The 17,497-nt window shown below is 34.7% G+C and overlaps 1 protein-coding gene across 1 annotated transcript; it reads right to left on the bottom strand.

Moving 5' to 3' along the window:
• Positions 1-1,871: 1,871 nt before the first annotated feature.
• Positions 1,872-5,947, bottom strand: LOC126969402 (cuticle protein 8-like). The gene is made up of 4 exons (XM_050814797.1): positions 5,802-5,947; positions 3,363-3,485; positions 2,804-3,034; positions 1,872-2,294 (listed from the first exon to the last, which is right to left on the bottom strand). Exons 1-4 carry the CDS (start codon positions 5,811-5,813, stop codon positions 2,238-2,240), a joined length of 423 nt encoding a protein of 140 aa, XP_050670754.1. The 5' UTR covers positions 5,814-5,947; the 3' UTR covers positions 1,872-2,237.
• Positions 5,948-17,497: the final 11,550 nt, after the last annotated feature.

The following is a 17,497-nucleotide window of genomic DNA, read 5'->3' as shown; positions in this document are numbered from 1 at the left end:
TACCGAGGATTTTATTCGTTCCACAGATCGTTTGTTCCAAACTGGGTCAAGGATACGTCTAACAATTTTTATTCATTTAAACTGGAATTTTATGGCAATACTATTTATTGCACAAACTTATTCCTAATCAATGTTTTTTCCTTAATACATTTTTACCTTAAAAAGCAAATCCTGCAGAATGTTACCCTAGACGTTAATAAGTTCTACTTTTGCTCAACGTTAGCACATATTAACTTGTTTTTACCAAATAGGAAATTAGGTTACTGCGCGAACTTGCTACACTTATTACTTGTGGTGGAATATGTTATTTTATTTATGTTTTCTAACGCAATAACGTTTGCTTACTTGAGAGGTAAAAAATAGTCTTTTCTTTTTACAGATTTATGCTTTAAAATTTGTTTTTTTCTGTATGTTTTATAATGAATGATTTATAGTTCTAATGAACAAAGAGGACTAAATACTTTGTAATAAGAGGCGGGACTGGCTAAGTAAAAATTGAAATTTAGTTTAGTATGTAACGTGCAGTGAGATTTGACTTAAGTTGGAAATATGTAGTTATTACAATTGGACGGCAATGTATTCGGCTAATTTGAAAGCGAACAGTCGCTATAAACAGTGGATTTCGGCTATCTCCGTTTTTTACAAGCCGTCATCCGTCCATCTATTAATGACTGCACGTTTCATACAATCGAATCAGTCGCTTTTTACTTTGAGAGTTTTGCTAGGCTGCTAATGAATCTTATAATTATTTCTATGGCATAAAAATGTTGCTAGTTGCCAACCCTATCAAAGTTATTTGAATTTCGTAATGTGAGTCTTAAATTGTAGTAACTTAATTTATTAGAAACTTTTTGTCTTACTTATATGATGTATATTTATATTGCTAGATAGTTTTCTGTTATACTTACTTTGTGGTGAGAATATTTAATATTTAGTTATGATTTAATTTTTATTTGGTATACATCATTTGTACTTCAAATGATCGCACTAAACTTCTCTTTGTATTCATAAAGGAACTAAAAGTTCGAATTCAAGACGAATGACAACACGACAATAAGTGTGTATTCATTTCATTTATAAACATTTATTGTATAATAATTATCCCAATAATAAGTATTTATTTTAATATAATCAAAAAACTATTTATAATTGTGTTCATACGAAAATAATCGCGACAATCTGTCGTGGTTGGGTACGTATCTAATTACTTTCGAATATTCGTTTATGCCTCGTCCACATGCAGCAAACGACACCCCGCGACAGGTCTAGCTTCACTTTCACTATCGTGTCGCCATATATTTTCTGTCTCGTTCATTTTTTAGCTTTATTTCTCAGTCATTCGACAAATCTGGATCCAGCCCTTTAATTATAGTGCACGTAACTCAAGTCAGTCGTAGTTAGCATACTTATTTGATCCTAATTTCATGCTCATGATTAAAGTTCTTTCAAAGTTGGCATATGACCTGTTTCTTTATATAACTTAGACTAGCCGTTCCCGTCCGCTTCGCTGTTCGAATTTTAAAAAGATATAAATTAATGAAGGAAAGTTGAGAATCGAAAAATAAGTAGCCATAATCCATCTAGGATAAATTTCGCATCGAATGGTGGTAGTTTCATGTCGAAGCGATCAGTGGTTTTACCGTGATTGAGCAAAAAACAAAGACCATTTTCATTATATATATTATTAATTAAAAAACATGCTATTTTCGCCTATAATAGAGGCATCACTTACCATGTGTTTGTTATTATTGTTGTATATGTATATTTATATTTGTGTATACCTTATTGGCGGAATGTTTCAAATTAATAATTCACCTCTCACTTCAGCGTGAAAATATTGTTGGGGAAAAATAAAAATAAAACGGCATGCATAAGGGCGCAATGAAATTGCATTTTTTATTTATCAACTATACATTATATTTACATGTAAGTGATACCGCGTCTAGATCAAGTCCGTAGCAACAGTCAAAGTAGTTTACAATAAATAATAGGACAGTCGGAGCATGCTCGCGAGGTCGGCAGTCGGCAATGCTCTATCGCTAATTCGAGAACCATACAAAAACGAACTCTAACACAATATATACACGGCCCTATTCTGTACAACAGAAAAACTGTTCGTGTCATAATACTGCTCGATTAACAAGTATTTCGCTGACGCGTTGTCCAGCCAAGATGGGAACCTTCTAGAACTTAAATTTCTTCCATTAGCGATAGTGCAGGTGGGGGGTGGTAGATGACTAGCGCCAGGGGTGGGGGGCAATGGCAATCGGTGCGTGGGCAACAGCCACTGGAGCCTGAAAAGAAAATCATTCATTTATTAAAAAGAAAGAAAGGAAACATATGACAATAACGGGTTAATAGCAAGGGCAAAAGTTTTTACTGTTACTTATGAAAAGTCTTAAAAAGTGTAAGTAATATTAAAATATACAGTGTCTATATAAAAAATTCCGACTACGTCCTACTTCGAAATTTCCAGAATGAAATAATAATGGTAAAAATTAATTGAAAATTAATAAAAATTAAACTAAAACTGCAGTAGCCATGAAATGCGAACAAACTCATAGTTATAAACGTTCGTTATATATGGACTCGGTATAAGGTGGCGCCTCGCAAGCTTATGAGTCAATCTCAACATTTGTGTATTATTAAAATGTAAAAAATATTGCTTTGCGATCTAAGCATATCTCAAGATCTATGCGGCAGTATGTCCTAACTGAAAAATAGTCAAACAAGATAAAGTTTTTAAGTTTAAGATCAAAACTATTTTCTATCATTGGATTTTCAAGACTTTCCCAGTACATACCGCGTGTGCGTTTCCTGTCCTCTCGACAACAGCGTTGAAACCATTGACGCGATCAGCCGTGTAGGTCACTTTCCTGAGGTGGCCATCAGGCTCAACCAGACTGTATGAACCGTGGACTACTCCGTTTTGGAGGGTCTCCTGAGCGTCTTTGTGGTCTCCCGTTGAGGGATCGTTGACTCCGTAAGAGTAGCTGTATGCTGGGTTGGGGTCAACAGGCTCTGCGCGGACGACCTTTGAAAAAACGAAGTCTTTTTAAATTTATTATTTGAGAGGAAGATCTATTACAATGCAGTGCCGCTCAGGATTCTTGAAAAATCCAAAAATTCTGTGCGGCACTACAATTGCGCTCGTCACCTTGAGACATAAGATGTTAAGTCTCATTTGCCCAGTAATTTCACTAGTCACGGTGCTCTTCAGACCCAAACACAATAATGCTTACAAATTACTGCGTGACGGCCTAAATAGGCGCCGTTATGGTACCCACAATCTAGCTGGCATCCTGTGCAAAGGAACCTTCCATTGGTGAATTGTGACTTCTCAAGATATAATAATGTCTTACTTGAGCGACAGGTGCTGCGATGGCGTGGGTGATGGGCGCATACGCTGGTGCTGCATAGCTGATGCCGTCCAGGTACCCTGGAGCCGCTGACGCCACGGCGCACACGCAGCAAGCGATCAATAACTATATAAAAATCATAATCAATATTATTACTATTGTTTCGGCCATTGGATGAGCCGAGCTGTCAATGTTCATGGTTCCCTTCCCGAACTGGTTCGTTTTTATACTTGAATATATTATACATATTAAATTTATAATCAAAATAGAGACTCAAACTCGCGACCTCTCGGGTTCCGTCCGAGCGCTCTTACCAACTGAGCCAACTGTTCGAGTGACGCATGGTTCACTAACAATTTAATCAAAGAATTCTTTACTCCACAGCTACGCTTGCTTAGAATAGGTCTAAGTCAGTCGCTTATTGATTTTGTTAAACTTTCTGCTAAAGATGTATATGCAGCAAGCTACAATAACGACAGATGAACGCATTGTTAGAACCACTTTATCGTAAGCATAAAAAAATTCACAAAAATATACATATTTCACCTAAATATATCATTTGGGAACACCCTGTAAGTAGTTTAACTAGCATAGACACCTACTTGTCCCACGCGGCCCCGTGGCCGATAAGGACTCGTAGGGGAGTATCGCCCACAAGGGTGATTAAAATTGTGTTTTAACGCGCTTTTTATTAACTATATGTTTGTTTGTAGCCGACTCATTTTGGCGCAATTTTGCCCCCCTTTAAACTACCCAGATTTCATTCAAACTTCGTAAATTTATCGAGTACCGATGACAATACATTAATTTGATAAAATTATTCCATTTTTCAATTTGCAAAATACGATTTTTGTTAATTTAAATAATTTTCATCTATCATTTTTAGGTCGGTTTTCTATAAAATTATTATTTATTTTCAAATATATAATTTGTGTGTTCGAAAATTTCAATATTTCAACTATTCAATATAATCTTTAGTTTTTTTTGATTGAGGTTAAACATTTATTACCCGTGTGCTCATTTAAAGTCGCAATTGTAGCGTCTTTGAGGTTCAAAACACAAAATACTAATATAATAAAACATCCCTGTATTTAATTTTATCTACACCCATGCTTTAAATCCTCTATTAAAGATTCTGAAACAGTTAGCTTATTGCCAACATTAAAACACCCAATGTTCTAATAACCATTACATCATCCAAACGAGTGTTGTAAATTCAGTAGAATTTCATAACAACACTCCTAATTTTTTTTTTTTCAATTCCTTTATGGTCAAAGAGTTTTAACAGACAGCCACATTCTTATTGCTCGATGCGTGGTATCTGTATGAATTTCAAAAAAAGAACATATTCGTTTACGCGCGCTCCACACTACCAGAAAAGTAGGTTATTCGAATCCCCGCCATTTTTCATTGATATTTTTATTGTTTTGTTTACAAAAAATGAGCGATTCATTTTAAACGCTGCAAAAGAACATAATATTCTACTGAATTTTAATTATTGCACTAAACAAAATGATAATTACTACTAAAATAAATAATTCTTTCATTAATTCTTAGTTTATTTGTATATAATCAGGTAATGGATGATATAAGGTTACTACTAGGACTGGCGGTTTTAATGTTAGCAGTAAGCTAACTGTTTCAGAATCTTTGAGAGGATTCATATTCTGGGTGTAGATAAAGTCTTGTATGCAACTGTTGATAATTAAGTATTAAAACACTCATGTGATACTATTATCACCACCACATTCGTGTTTTAATACCCCTTATTACACAACAGTTGCATAAATAACTATTATCAGACCTAATAGCTCGGGTCAATCAAGCAAACTTAAAGTCAATAAATATAAAAGCCTATTTTAGGCACTCGAACGCAAAAAATCATGGCCGACATCGATCAGCTGTTCGTTAAATAATGTGTTAAATAGTTTCCCGCTCAAAGTTGTTGGTTATCCGTGATAGATTAACAACCGACAGACATCAAAACTTTGATTTTTGAAGTTTGAAATTATTTTGACATCGACTTTTGATAACTGACAAACCATTGACATTGAAAAGATGTCCGTTTCCAGATTCCTTCGTTTAAAGTATTTGTCTTTAAGTATGTTGGGCGCAAATGGTTATAATACTCAAAAATCCAAGGCGCTAATAACAGTGATATTAATTTAAATTAATAAATCACATGCTATTTCAAATAATTAACGATTTGAGACTTAATAAACCATGAAAAGGAACGAACAGATATTATTAGATTCAAATAAATCAAACACGTTTAAGATGCAATTAGGAAATAGTCTTTTTTTCAGTTAGCTTAAATGTTTGAAGTTCTTATGGCTTTCGTATTTTTACAGATATAAAAATATATATATTTACAACTATTTATTTAACGAATTAAAAATTTTAAATTAGGAATATTGCTGATATAGAAATGATATATCGTACCTTAGCGTACATGGTGTGTGTTATCGTTGGGACCGCTCGAAGCACATGTGGAAGTATTCGATCGCTCTTGGCTTATAAACCCACGAGACTCGATACTTGATACAGTTTCGCAACCAAGGACTCTCATGCTCCTATGAAAGTCTAATATTTTTAACTGGGACATATTAATTGAGCTGTGTGTGTAATATTGTTTGTGGTTTATATATTGGGCCTTTTGTAAAATTAGGTATATAGGTAAAATCGATAGGTCATAATCTATAGGTCATTAATCGACAATTGTATTATTTTTAACTTTATACAAAAATACAAATGATTTGAGTTTTCTTTAGAGTTAATTCCGTCAATATTTGTCTTTAAACAATTCGTGCCAGATTTTGGCGAGACAACACGTTCTGAGGATGCCTAGTGTAGAGGCGAAACACGTGTCAAAATGGTCGGAGTTTTACGTTGCCGATTAACTCGCTCGTTCGGTCTGGGTTTAGCATGCGCATACAAGTTTATGATTATTTTATAGCAATAGCAATGACAGTACAATATTGTAAATTTCATTAAAAAGAGCGCAAAAAAAGGATGCTGGGAAAGTTTCTTGCGCCGCTTCTTCACTCTCAGAGCGCAATTTGTTTCCGAAGCGGTAGTAGTAGCTAGTATATTAGAAATGACATCAAAAAGAATTCAAAATGAAATGGAATGGAGGATGCGCCCCTAATAGTCTAAAAACAAGATCGTACTCGGACTTGGTACGGCCCTTCGGTGAGCGCTTCGCACTAATTGGTCTGTCGTCGTACTCAGTAAGTAATCTAATATATAAAATTCTCATGTCGCGGTGTTTGTAGTTAAACTCCTTCGAAACGGCTTGACCGATTGTCATGAAGTTTTGAGTGCATATTGGGTAGGTCTGAGAATCGGACAACATCTATTTTTCATACCCCTAAATGTGGTCCACGCCATTCTTTTTTTTATTTTTTTTTAATTTGTTTGATTATGAGTCAGCATTAAAAATACATACAGCTTCAAATTTTCACCCATCTACGATCAACAGTTACTTTTGTATCGCGATTTTAATATCGGCAATACAACGTTTGCTGGGTTAGCTAGTATTTATATAAAAACCCGTCTGTTCACGATATACCACCAACGAATTCTTTCATATTTTTGAAAAACAACATTTTATGCACGATGCGGGATTCGAACCCACGACCTCCGGCGTTCCGAGCCAGTGCTCTAACCAACTGAGCTAACCGTTCGATTAGCGCCTCGTTACAAAATTATATTTGCTTTGTTCAACTCTCAGGTTGTGGCTTCATCTACAGGATCTACTTTACAGTTGATAACCTGCTCAACCCCAATATTTGCATATTAGGAATTTGACTTGAGATGTCGGTCTTGTAAATCTAAACAATATGTTATGTGTTTAAAGTGATAACCCTCAAATAAAATTTGAAAAACGAGTACCGCCTCGTTACAAAATTCTGTTTGCTTTGTTCAACTCTTGTAGATAAAGCCACAACCTGAGAGTTGAACAAAGCAAACAGAATTTTGTAACGAGGCGGTACTCGAACGGTTAGCTCAGTTGGTTAGAGCACCGGCACGGAACGCCGGAGGTCGTTCGATTCCCGATTCGATTCGAATCCCGCATCGTTCATAAAATTTTGTTTTTCAAATTTTATTTGTGTAGATAATAAAATAATAATTCTGTGCGATGTACAATGCGACAAGTCCTACCATACCGTGTCCGATGGTTCGGTCGTAGCAAGTCCGACCATGTGTTCAGGCTATTAGGAGCTATTTATTTATTTATTATATACGGGCGAACCCTTTTTACAATATTAAAACTATGAAACTGATACAATATTTACTTAACTAACAAATAATAATATTTAACTAACTAATAAACACATCTTAATTTCTAATTATAAATAAACATGGTTTTAGTGTGTCTTGCCACAGATAGCAAACTAGTATTATATAAATCAATCCAGTTTATCTGGTTGTTAGTAGCTTCGCTGAGCCTAAAAATAGGAGAGTGATGATACACACCTGTTTTCAACAATTGAGTAGAAAAGTAAGAGTTGAGTTAAGTTGAGCTATACGATAAAATTTGGTTAGTTATAGATCTCCGCGAAATAGCGCCTAGTTCAATAAAGAGAAATCTGTGTGAGGACCGTCACACACCATCTGGATGTGTAGCGGTCCTCCACAGTGCGCTTTTCAAGGAACTTTCTTCCATGTACTACAAAGCTGTGGAATGGGCTTCATTGTGCAGTGTTTTCGAGACGATACGACAAGGGTACCTTCAAAAAAAGCGCGTACACCTTCCTTAAAGACCGGCAACGCTCCTGTTATTCCTCTGGTGTTGCAAGAGATTGTGGGCGGCGGTGATCACTTAACAACAGGTGACCCGTACGCTCGTTTGTCCTCCTTTTCCCTTAAAAAAAATTATGTTTTGAACTTCTTAAAGCACACCGAGCACTTTATTTTTGGTAGTTAATAATTGAGGCTATTGTGCCCGTAATTTCGACTTAAGATTATTGCAGCAAAATTTACTATAAAATCCGTGCTTTCAGGACACGTCTCAATACGGTATCCGTGATAAATTAATATTTTGTTTCTTAAATAGACTTAGAATATACTGGCGTATAAACGAACAGACAGCTCGATAATGAGTGACCAACATTGATTTGTCGATGTGTGCGTTAATTAGTGATTTAATGTTCAAAATACTATGGAGCTAGTACCAAGCGTTGGCTGACTGTTTACGACTTGTCTATCAAAACTTTATCTCCATTTGAGATGTTCTTCACTCATGCACGCTGTGGTTGTCTATACGCCAGTATATTGTAAGTCTACCTATGGTTTTATTATATACTTAGTAATGAATAGTACACCGTCACGGAATCGGGCCTAAAAGCCGTACTTTTTTTATGAAAATAAGGGACGAGACGAGCAGGACGTTCAGCTGATGGTAATAAAACGCCCTGCCCATTACAATGCAGCGCCGTTCACGATTATTGAAAAACCCAAAAATTCTGAGCGGCACTACAACTGCGCTCGTCACCCTGAGACATTAGATGTCAAGTCTTATTTGCCCAGTAATGTCACTAGCTACGACGACTGAACCCTTCAGACCGAAACACAGTAATGCTTACACATAACTGCTTCACGGCAGAATTAAGCGCCGTTGTGGTACCCGTAATCTAGCCGGCATCCGGTGCATAGGAGCCTCCCACTGGTAAAACAACACTAATCTGGTAAATCTACTACTTCCAGAAAGTAGATTTTTCTGATACGGGATATTATTGAAGTTATGGTTGTGGTGGCTATCAGTTGTGGTAGAAGTGGTGATTGAATAAATTGTAATATTCGTATTATTGTAAATATTATTCTGTATGTTTGTGTGTAAGTGTGTAGTAATTAATATACTATAATAGTAGTTTCGCTTATATAATTAAGTGTAAATATTAATATTGTTGTTATTATAGTGTAATAAAATATATATCATAGAAAATAATAATTAGTAAGTAGATAGTTATAAGTTATGTGTTGTGTTAGTGTATGTGTAGGTGTAGTGTATGTGTTAGTGTATGTATAGCCCACAAAGTTGTTATAGTTAGCGCACGAATTGGCCCGAACAAACCCAGTCCCTGTGGAACATTACCTAATTTTGTTTAAGGGTTATACTTCACCGGGAGACCCTACAGACACCAGAGCCTTGATGCTTCCGAGCTGGTCGAGCCACCAAATTGGTTACCAAGAGAGCCATTTTGTTGATAGCGGCGACCGGTTGCGCTGCCGTTCAAGTTTTTATTAGAAGACTAGCTGACCCGGCAGACTTCGTACTGCATCAATGGATAAAAAAAAGACCTAAACTTTTGTATAAAATAAAGTTAAAACAAACGAAATGCATCATTATTTATTAAAAGAAATAAAATGAAATGCTCGGTATGAATGAAATTTTATTATTATTTTCGATTATATACACGATATAATTACTCGTACATGACGCTGCTTACTTATAAAACAGAGTTTTCCTAATACGGGCTTTTTATAAGGTTTAAATTTTATATTGACAGACACATCAATTTAAAGCTTTAAAATAAACTTTTTTGTTTTGTTTTGTGGTGCAGAAATTGTTTATTTTATGACAAAACTTAAAATTTATCAATCTACATAATATAGTTTGATGTCAAATGTTAAAATTGTTTGCGTTCAGAAATTTAATTTGTGACAAAGCTTAAGTAACTAAAGTATTAAATAAATACTTTGGTCTTAATATGATCCATATAATATATATTTGGAATACTGCGTCAAAAACTGTTTTTGATACGCTTTCAAATTTAATTTGGCGTCCAAAAACTCAGTCAACGGAGTCGCTGTATCCGATGCAAAATTTACATTAAACCTCTAAACTGCATATGAAGTCCTGGTACATGTTGCTAGGATGACATATGATTTCAACCTTGTTCTGTATGTTTATAAGCACCTTGAGGAATTTTCTAGAAACTGTGACATTCATAATGTTAACACGAGGAACAAAAATAAACTTGTTATGCCTACTACTCGGTTGGGTCGAGTAAGTCTTTTATTGGGCGATGTATATGCTTTTACAATATGATCCCAGAAAATGTATAAAACAAATGTGTTACGAAATTTAAAAGAATTGTTAAAAAACGTTTGTGTGGGAAAGGTTATTATAGCATAAACGATTTTCTTAATGACACCACAGACTGGGAATAAAGCGGGAATAAATAATTATAAATGTTTATTGTTTGAAACCGCTACCATATTTATGTTCTTCTGATGTCTATTGAGGTATAATCGCGTCATGTTTGTCGCTCTATCGTCTCGCTTTTTCTTTACATCGAATTTCAAAACACAAGGATTCTAAAGAATTTTCACTTCAAAAAGGGATTCATGGTTACCCAGTCTCCCCTAGTGGCTGTATCTAACCAGGATGCAAGATGTCTACATTGATATACACGAGCAGAGGACAATACGATTACTGTTTCTTGACAAAGTTTTTTATGAATGTTTGTTAAGTTTACGATGACCTGTCAACGAAATAAGGGATTGCTTGTAAATAATTCTAGTAGGCTTCATAAGATACATAATAGCTTTAAGGGTAAACAAATACACTTCTATAATAAAGTCCCAGTCACAGTTCAGGCATTATCTATAAATAAATTTAAATGTTTTATAAAAAAAATGGCTCTGTCGTAAATCCTATTACTCCACTGCTGAATATCTAAATGATCGGACAGCCTGGGACTAGATTGTGATTATTTTAAAGCGATAGATTGATATATATATATATATATAGATTTTTATTGAAAAGAGCGCAAAAAAAAGAATACTGAGAGAGTTTCTTGCGCCGCTTCTTCTCTCTCAGAGCGCGATTTGTTTCCGAAGCGGTAGTAGTATATAGTAGTTATTAGAAATGACATCAAAAAGAATTCTAAAGGAATCAATTTTGAGAAAAATATGCCTTTTATGCCTTTTAACAGGGGCGTGCATATCATATAGGCATTAAGGCAGTGCCTACCTTGTTATGAACCTAAATAAATACAGCACTAGTGTTAAAGTTAATTTACTACCTACGGTAGGCAGTCTACAGATTGCATATAAGAAGCAAACAGCGATTCATACAACTTATGTCGAACTGTCGGACTAAAGCGCAACTATGACTACTTAGATCTACAGTGCCTACCTAGAAAGCCAATGCACGCCACTGCCTGTCAATATTCATGTCACTGCACAGGTTTTGTGTCTATTGAGTTGTATTTAAAATTGAATTGAACAATCGAAAGCAATGTTAATTCTTTTTCATTTCTCATACTCGGAAAGTAATGTTGTTTTGATCTGATTATTGGGTGGAAAATGCTGCTTTCCTGCATAGAGAGGGAAAAACTCATACAAATTACTACCTAAGGGCGGGAATGAACTTTGAAAATAGAACTGCTGCCAGATGTGAAGAGTTTTATGTAAAAAACTAATTTAAGAAAAATCTGCGGCCATGTGACTTTCTAAACAGCCCGTGTGAACATAGCGCAAACTTCTTTGAGCGGAATAAGCCGCAACAATTACGCGGTAAGTTCCATATTTGAAATTTAAAAAGTCGACATAAATTGGCGGGATACTAATCTGTGCTTAGATAAATAACTAGTTTTATTTTCCTCATATTCGAAATGAAAAGTAGAGTGTTTAACACGGGTAAAAGTATCAATTCCTACTCGGACTATAGCCTACCTCGCTGCGCTCGGGCGTCTAAATACCTCGGGAATTACTTCTTTCGACCCTCGGTTAACAATCTACTATTGCAAACTCCCACAGCTCCTTAGCCTTTATTTTCCTAAGTTATATAGAAATCTAAAGAAGGTATCATAGATAGTTGTGATTCTGTATTCATCGGAACGGCAACGTGCAGCTTAAAAAGTAGTTCAGTATATCTAACCTGCGGTAAGTCTTCCACAAACTACAACTATACTAATCAAAATATTAAATAATAATTAAGATTCATCAATTTTTTTAATATATTGAATGACTATCGTATTCGTTATGAGATACTTAATTTATTTCGTAATACCGTCATTTTGCACATCATCACAAGTCCCTCAATATCCACAAAACTTTGGCCAAAATGTGTAATCCATATTACACAATTCACTTCATATATCTTGTTAACGATAGTATAATAAGTTATCTATCCTTGGTTTAACTTACTAGAGGTACAGAAATCTATCCTTTTACGCTTACTTACATTCCAATAACCTATCGTCTAACGTCTAACCTATATTGGACATAACAATGGATAGATAAGTTCTTTATCCGTAACTAGAGATACGTTATTGAAAACGGCCGTTACTAGATACCAATATAGATTTAATCTACTTTGGCATGTGCCTTAGAGCTGTCATTACCGGTATCATTATTATTTTACAGATCATTCAATAAAGGTCTAGTTCCTCTTAAATGGAAAACTGCTTATATCTTTCCAGTACATAAAAAAGGTTCCAGGGAAAATTTTATTCGATATCCAATTTTATTCAAAATTGTAACGAGGTATTTTATAACTTATAAATTTCCTCTCACCCCATTTGTCCTGCGAGAAACAGAAAGTAAGAATAGCAGTTTATAATTAGGTACATTTATGTTAAAAGTATCTAATCTTAATGCATTTCCAAATGACTTCGGTTTATAAAATATTGGTATTTCCTTAAATGTATATGCTGCTTAAGTTTAAATTTATACATTCATGGTCGCGGTGTAGCTTTGATAAGAGGTTTGTGAAATTAAATATCAGAATTTGTTGAACAACCTTTCCAATTAATACGAGAGGCTCCATGATTTTGTATGTTAATGGATAATTTATTATTTAAGGGACAGATGTGAAGTTTTTACAATACCAAAGGAACACGCAAGCCGTTGCCATCAAATATGTTGGATGAGAAGGAGACAGAAATAGCAGTCTAGCCGTGTTTTTCCATTTTATGTTAATGCTTTAATAAATTCCGAGACCCTCGTGTTAAATATTTTAACTCTGACGAGGGAACGAAGCAATATATATTATGATGAATATGAGTTGTGAATTTAAAATTATTGTATGTGATAATTTTTTTTTTAATTAAAAGCCTTAGTAAAATAGAAATGCCACACGCTTATTTTTTTCTAAAAGCAGAATGATGCCAGGTCGGCATTTTAAGTAGAATATAGATATAAATAAATAATAATAACATAGATATATTTTACACAAATTATCTTGCCCCAATCTAGGGCCTTGCCTGTACTATTGGATCAAGATGACGATATATTTATACAATATGCTTACTTAAACATAATAATTAACATCCATGACTCAGAAACAAATATTCATATTCTTCATATAAATGTTTGCACATATCGGGATTTGAACCCGGGACCTCTAGCTCAATTGGCAGGGTCACTAACCAATGGGCTACAGGGGACGTCGTAGAACAACACACAAACTGCATCTTAATCTTTTGTAGACAAATATTCGATTATATTTTGATGTAATAGGACCTTGTCTCTTGAAAATAAGTCACTGTTTGTCTCAAGAACACTGGTACACATAGCATATAATGTTCTATTCTGTACTTAATTTTTTTTTATTCTGTACCATAATCGTAGCGACATAGCATGTCTGCAAAAAATACGCTTACATGTCCATATTTTAATCAGAATGCGTGGTTACCCTCGTGTTGAACAAAATATTAGTTACAATGTAATAAAAGACACAAATTGCATCAGTTTATTTATGAATTGTGCCAATGTATTACGTCCTTATACTCTACTTACAATATAATATATAAATCAATATCTTAGGTCGCATGTTCTGTGAGCATGATTTAACTTAAGTATATAATAAATTACTGTTAAACTTGTTACCACCACGTAAGTGGTGTGTGAGTAACCAAGTCGTTGGTATACCGACTTTTACTAGTTTTAAGTTGGGTTTTTGTTTGTTGGTCAATTTTTTCTTTTGTTAAAAGTAAACATTGAAAAATATTCTAAATTCTAAATAGTACAATGATATTCGATCAGAAATTGGAACAAAATGAGCAATTCTATGAGAAAATATCACCCAAACGCACTAAAAAACATAATTAAAACAAATATTCTCATAATAATATAAGAATTTGACCTTTACCACATAAACCGTTGTTTTTCATATAACCTTGGGTACCTTCAAAAAGAGTACGTACACCCTTCGAATCGGCCAGTAGTATTATATAAAAATTGCAATTCTTATTAAGAGCTGCCAACTCATCACATTCTTCATACTTAAACGCTTGTTGTTAATAGGTAGTTAATAGGTAAAACAATGTTTATTAATAGGTATTTTGTGCATTGTATCGAGATTTTTATCGAAACAGAAAATATAAATTTCAAACAATAAATTCAGTAAGTATAACCCTCTAAATCACTGCTTTTTTGCACAAATTTTACCTGAACTTTAGCCTTCATAATGTTGTCATAAATTGAAAAAAGTAAAGAAAACATTGCGATAGAAATCTCACGGATGTACCTAATGAAGATTCTATCTCTTTCATATCTTCTATCGTATCTTTATATATCCTTTATTATACGGAGCTTCCCAAACGCTGCCCATCCGAGTTGAATTCGACGAGTGACCTCTTTCCCGAAATTAGATCTGCCTAACTGGATTGTTTGTCCAAGGTAGACGTACTCGTCAACAATTTCGAGAGTTCAGTTCCCAACTGTTACGAGAGTCGGTGCGACATGGGCATTAGACATGACCTTTGCCATGTCCTTGTATATATTGAGACCTAATCTTTGAGAAACATTTATTGGATTAGACGAAAACACGTATTTCCTGGGAAAAGTTTAATGGAATTTCTACACACTATTTTTCGTTCAATGTTATCGCTTTCTCTTGCTTCGTCGTCAACAGGCAGTATGCGTAGGATGAAACAACATGCTTTTCGACCATGTTCGCGTTGACGATAGACAGAACCGGGAAATGCACTCTTAGTAGCCGTAGTTATTAGAATTTGGCTCAAACCTGTATAAGCCGGCAAGGTGGGTAACACAGCGACACCTTTATCTACCAATGATGATGTAAATACTACTTAATAAGCGGCGGGACTGCCTACGTAAAAATTTAAATTTAGTTTTACGTTTAAACGTGTAGTGAATTCACATAAGTTTGAAGTGGCAGTTATAACAGTATGGCGATTGGCGACGAAATATAATCCGGTTAAGTTTGAAAGCGAACAGTTGTTTTAAACGTAGTAGATTTCGGCCTTCGCCGTTTTTTACAAGATTATAGCCGTCACATGTCATTCTATCAATGACTACACGATTCGTACAATCAAGTGAATCGCTTTTTTCTTACGGCCGTTTTCAATAACCTATCTATCTTTAGTTTAACTTACTAGAGGTAGACAAAACTATCCTTTCGATCCATCGACATATTTCCATCGACATAAGGCATTGGACTATAATTATATTGGACTTAACTATGGATAGATAAGATCTTGTCATTAAACGGTGACAGCAATGTATCCGTAACTAGATATACGTTATTGAAAACAACCGTAAAATGTAGTAGATTTCGGCTATCTCCGTTTTTCATAAGATTATAGCCGTCATCTGTCAATCTGTCAATGACTTCACGTTTCATATAATCAAGTGAATCGCTTTTTTCTTAGAGAGTTACCCTAGGCTGTTATCTGCCGTCAAATAGTAGTGTTGTTTTTTTTATAAGAAGGGGCAAACGGGCATGAGACTCACTCTGTGGAACGTGGTGAGGCAACCGCTTTGCCGGCTTTTTAAGTTGGGAGTTAAGATTCTAGTTATAAATCGGTTTGAAGCTCCCGTAAGAAAATACCAAACCTAAATACATATCTACTATACTAATTATTTCAACAGTGGGAGGCTCCTTTGCACAGGATGCCGGCTAGATTATCGTTACCAAAACGGCGCCTATTTCTGCCGTGAAGCAGTAATGTGTAAGAATTACTGAGTTCGGTCTGAAAGGTGCCGTAGCTAGTGAAATTCCCGGGCAAATGAGACTCAACGTCTTATGTCTCACGGTGACGAGCGCAGTTTTAGTGCCACTTAGAATGTTTGGGTTTTTCAAGAATCGTGAGCAATTGCACTGCATTGTAATGGGCGGGTCGTATCAATAATCATCAGCTGAACATCTATGAAAAAATGGAGAGCCGGTTTTTTACTTCGGTTAGCCAGCGAAAGCTATTGAACCGATCAGAGTAATACTTAAACCATGAGATGCTGCGTGGTTGGGAGAATGTTTTAGTATATGATAATATGTTGGTAATTTAATACCTATATACTTGCAATACAAATATTCAGTCATTTCATTAAGTACATAATATGACAATTCATACAATAAGTATCTCAATACTCAATTCCTTTGGCTAAACAACGCTTGCCGGGTCAGCACTTGAGTATAAATATATCAAAACAGTTATTCTTTTGTTTCCATTCCGCGTTCGTTTTCACTGCATTATCAATAATTATTTCACGTCGACGTAACTATTGTATTGTAATTTCACTCGATTTTTCTGTAAAATTGTGAGAAACGAATACCAAATACGATCTGAGAATATCATGTCTTCATAATTATACGTTTGTATTCCGGATGGGTTACCATCCGTCCGGATTAATCCGGACATATCGGAACTCTTAGACTCTGGTCCAGATTTTGTCCGGCTCTCTAACTTGACCGCATTTTATTTGTTATTAGATGGAATAAATAGAAATTTACATTACAAATTTACAAAATAACTAATACTATTGTATTAGTTATTTTGTAAATTTCTTTTCTTTTTTTTTAATTTTTGAAATAATTCTTTTTTTTATACAATAGTATTATTGTAGTCTTTAATCTTCACGAATCTAAGCGAGATCAACAACAATTATAGACTTTTATCGATATGTTGGTTTATGTCAGGACATTTTATATTAGTAAATGGCAACCCTATGCATCATATCAACTGATTTCAAAATACGATCCGTGATTTTATGTAATTCATGTAATTACCCAGTTAAAAATACTAATACATTTTCTCGTAGATGTTTTGACAAAGGCGATCACCAAAATCTGCTCAGATGGATTCATGAAACCAAAAAATATATTGAATTAGGTGAATTCATTTTGCAGAAATCCATAATTATTTTAATATTATGAGCTGTCT

This window comes from Leptidea sinapis, chromosome 18 (assembly GCF_905404315.1).
Source record: "Leptidea sinapis chromosome 18, ilLepSina1.1, whole genome shotgun sequence".
Classification (NCBI taxonomy): domain Eukaryota; kingdom Metazoa; phylum Arthropoda; class Insecta; order Lepidoptera; family Pieridae; genus Leptidea; species Leptidea sinapis.
Note: the sequence above shows the minus strand (reverse complement) of the source record. Positions and strands in the feature narration are given on the sequence as shown.

Coding starts and splice junctions, on each gene's coding strand:
- LOC126969402 (XM_050814797.1), bottom strand. Junction 3,035..3,362: donor TCGCAGCACCTGTCGCTCAA/GTAAGACATTAT, acceptor GTTTTTTCAAAG/GTCGTCCGCGCAGAGCCTGT. Junction 2,295..2,803: donor GGACAGGAAACGCACACGCG/GTATGTACTGGG, acceptor TTTTCTTTTCAG/GCTCCAGTGGCTGTTGCCCA.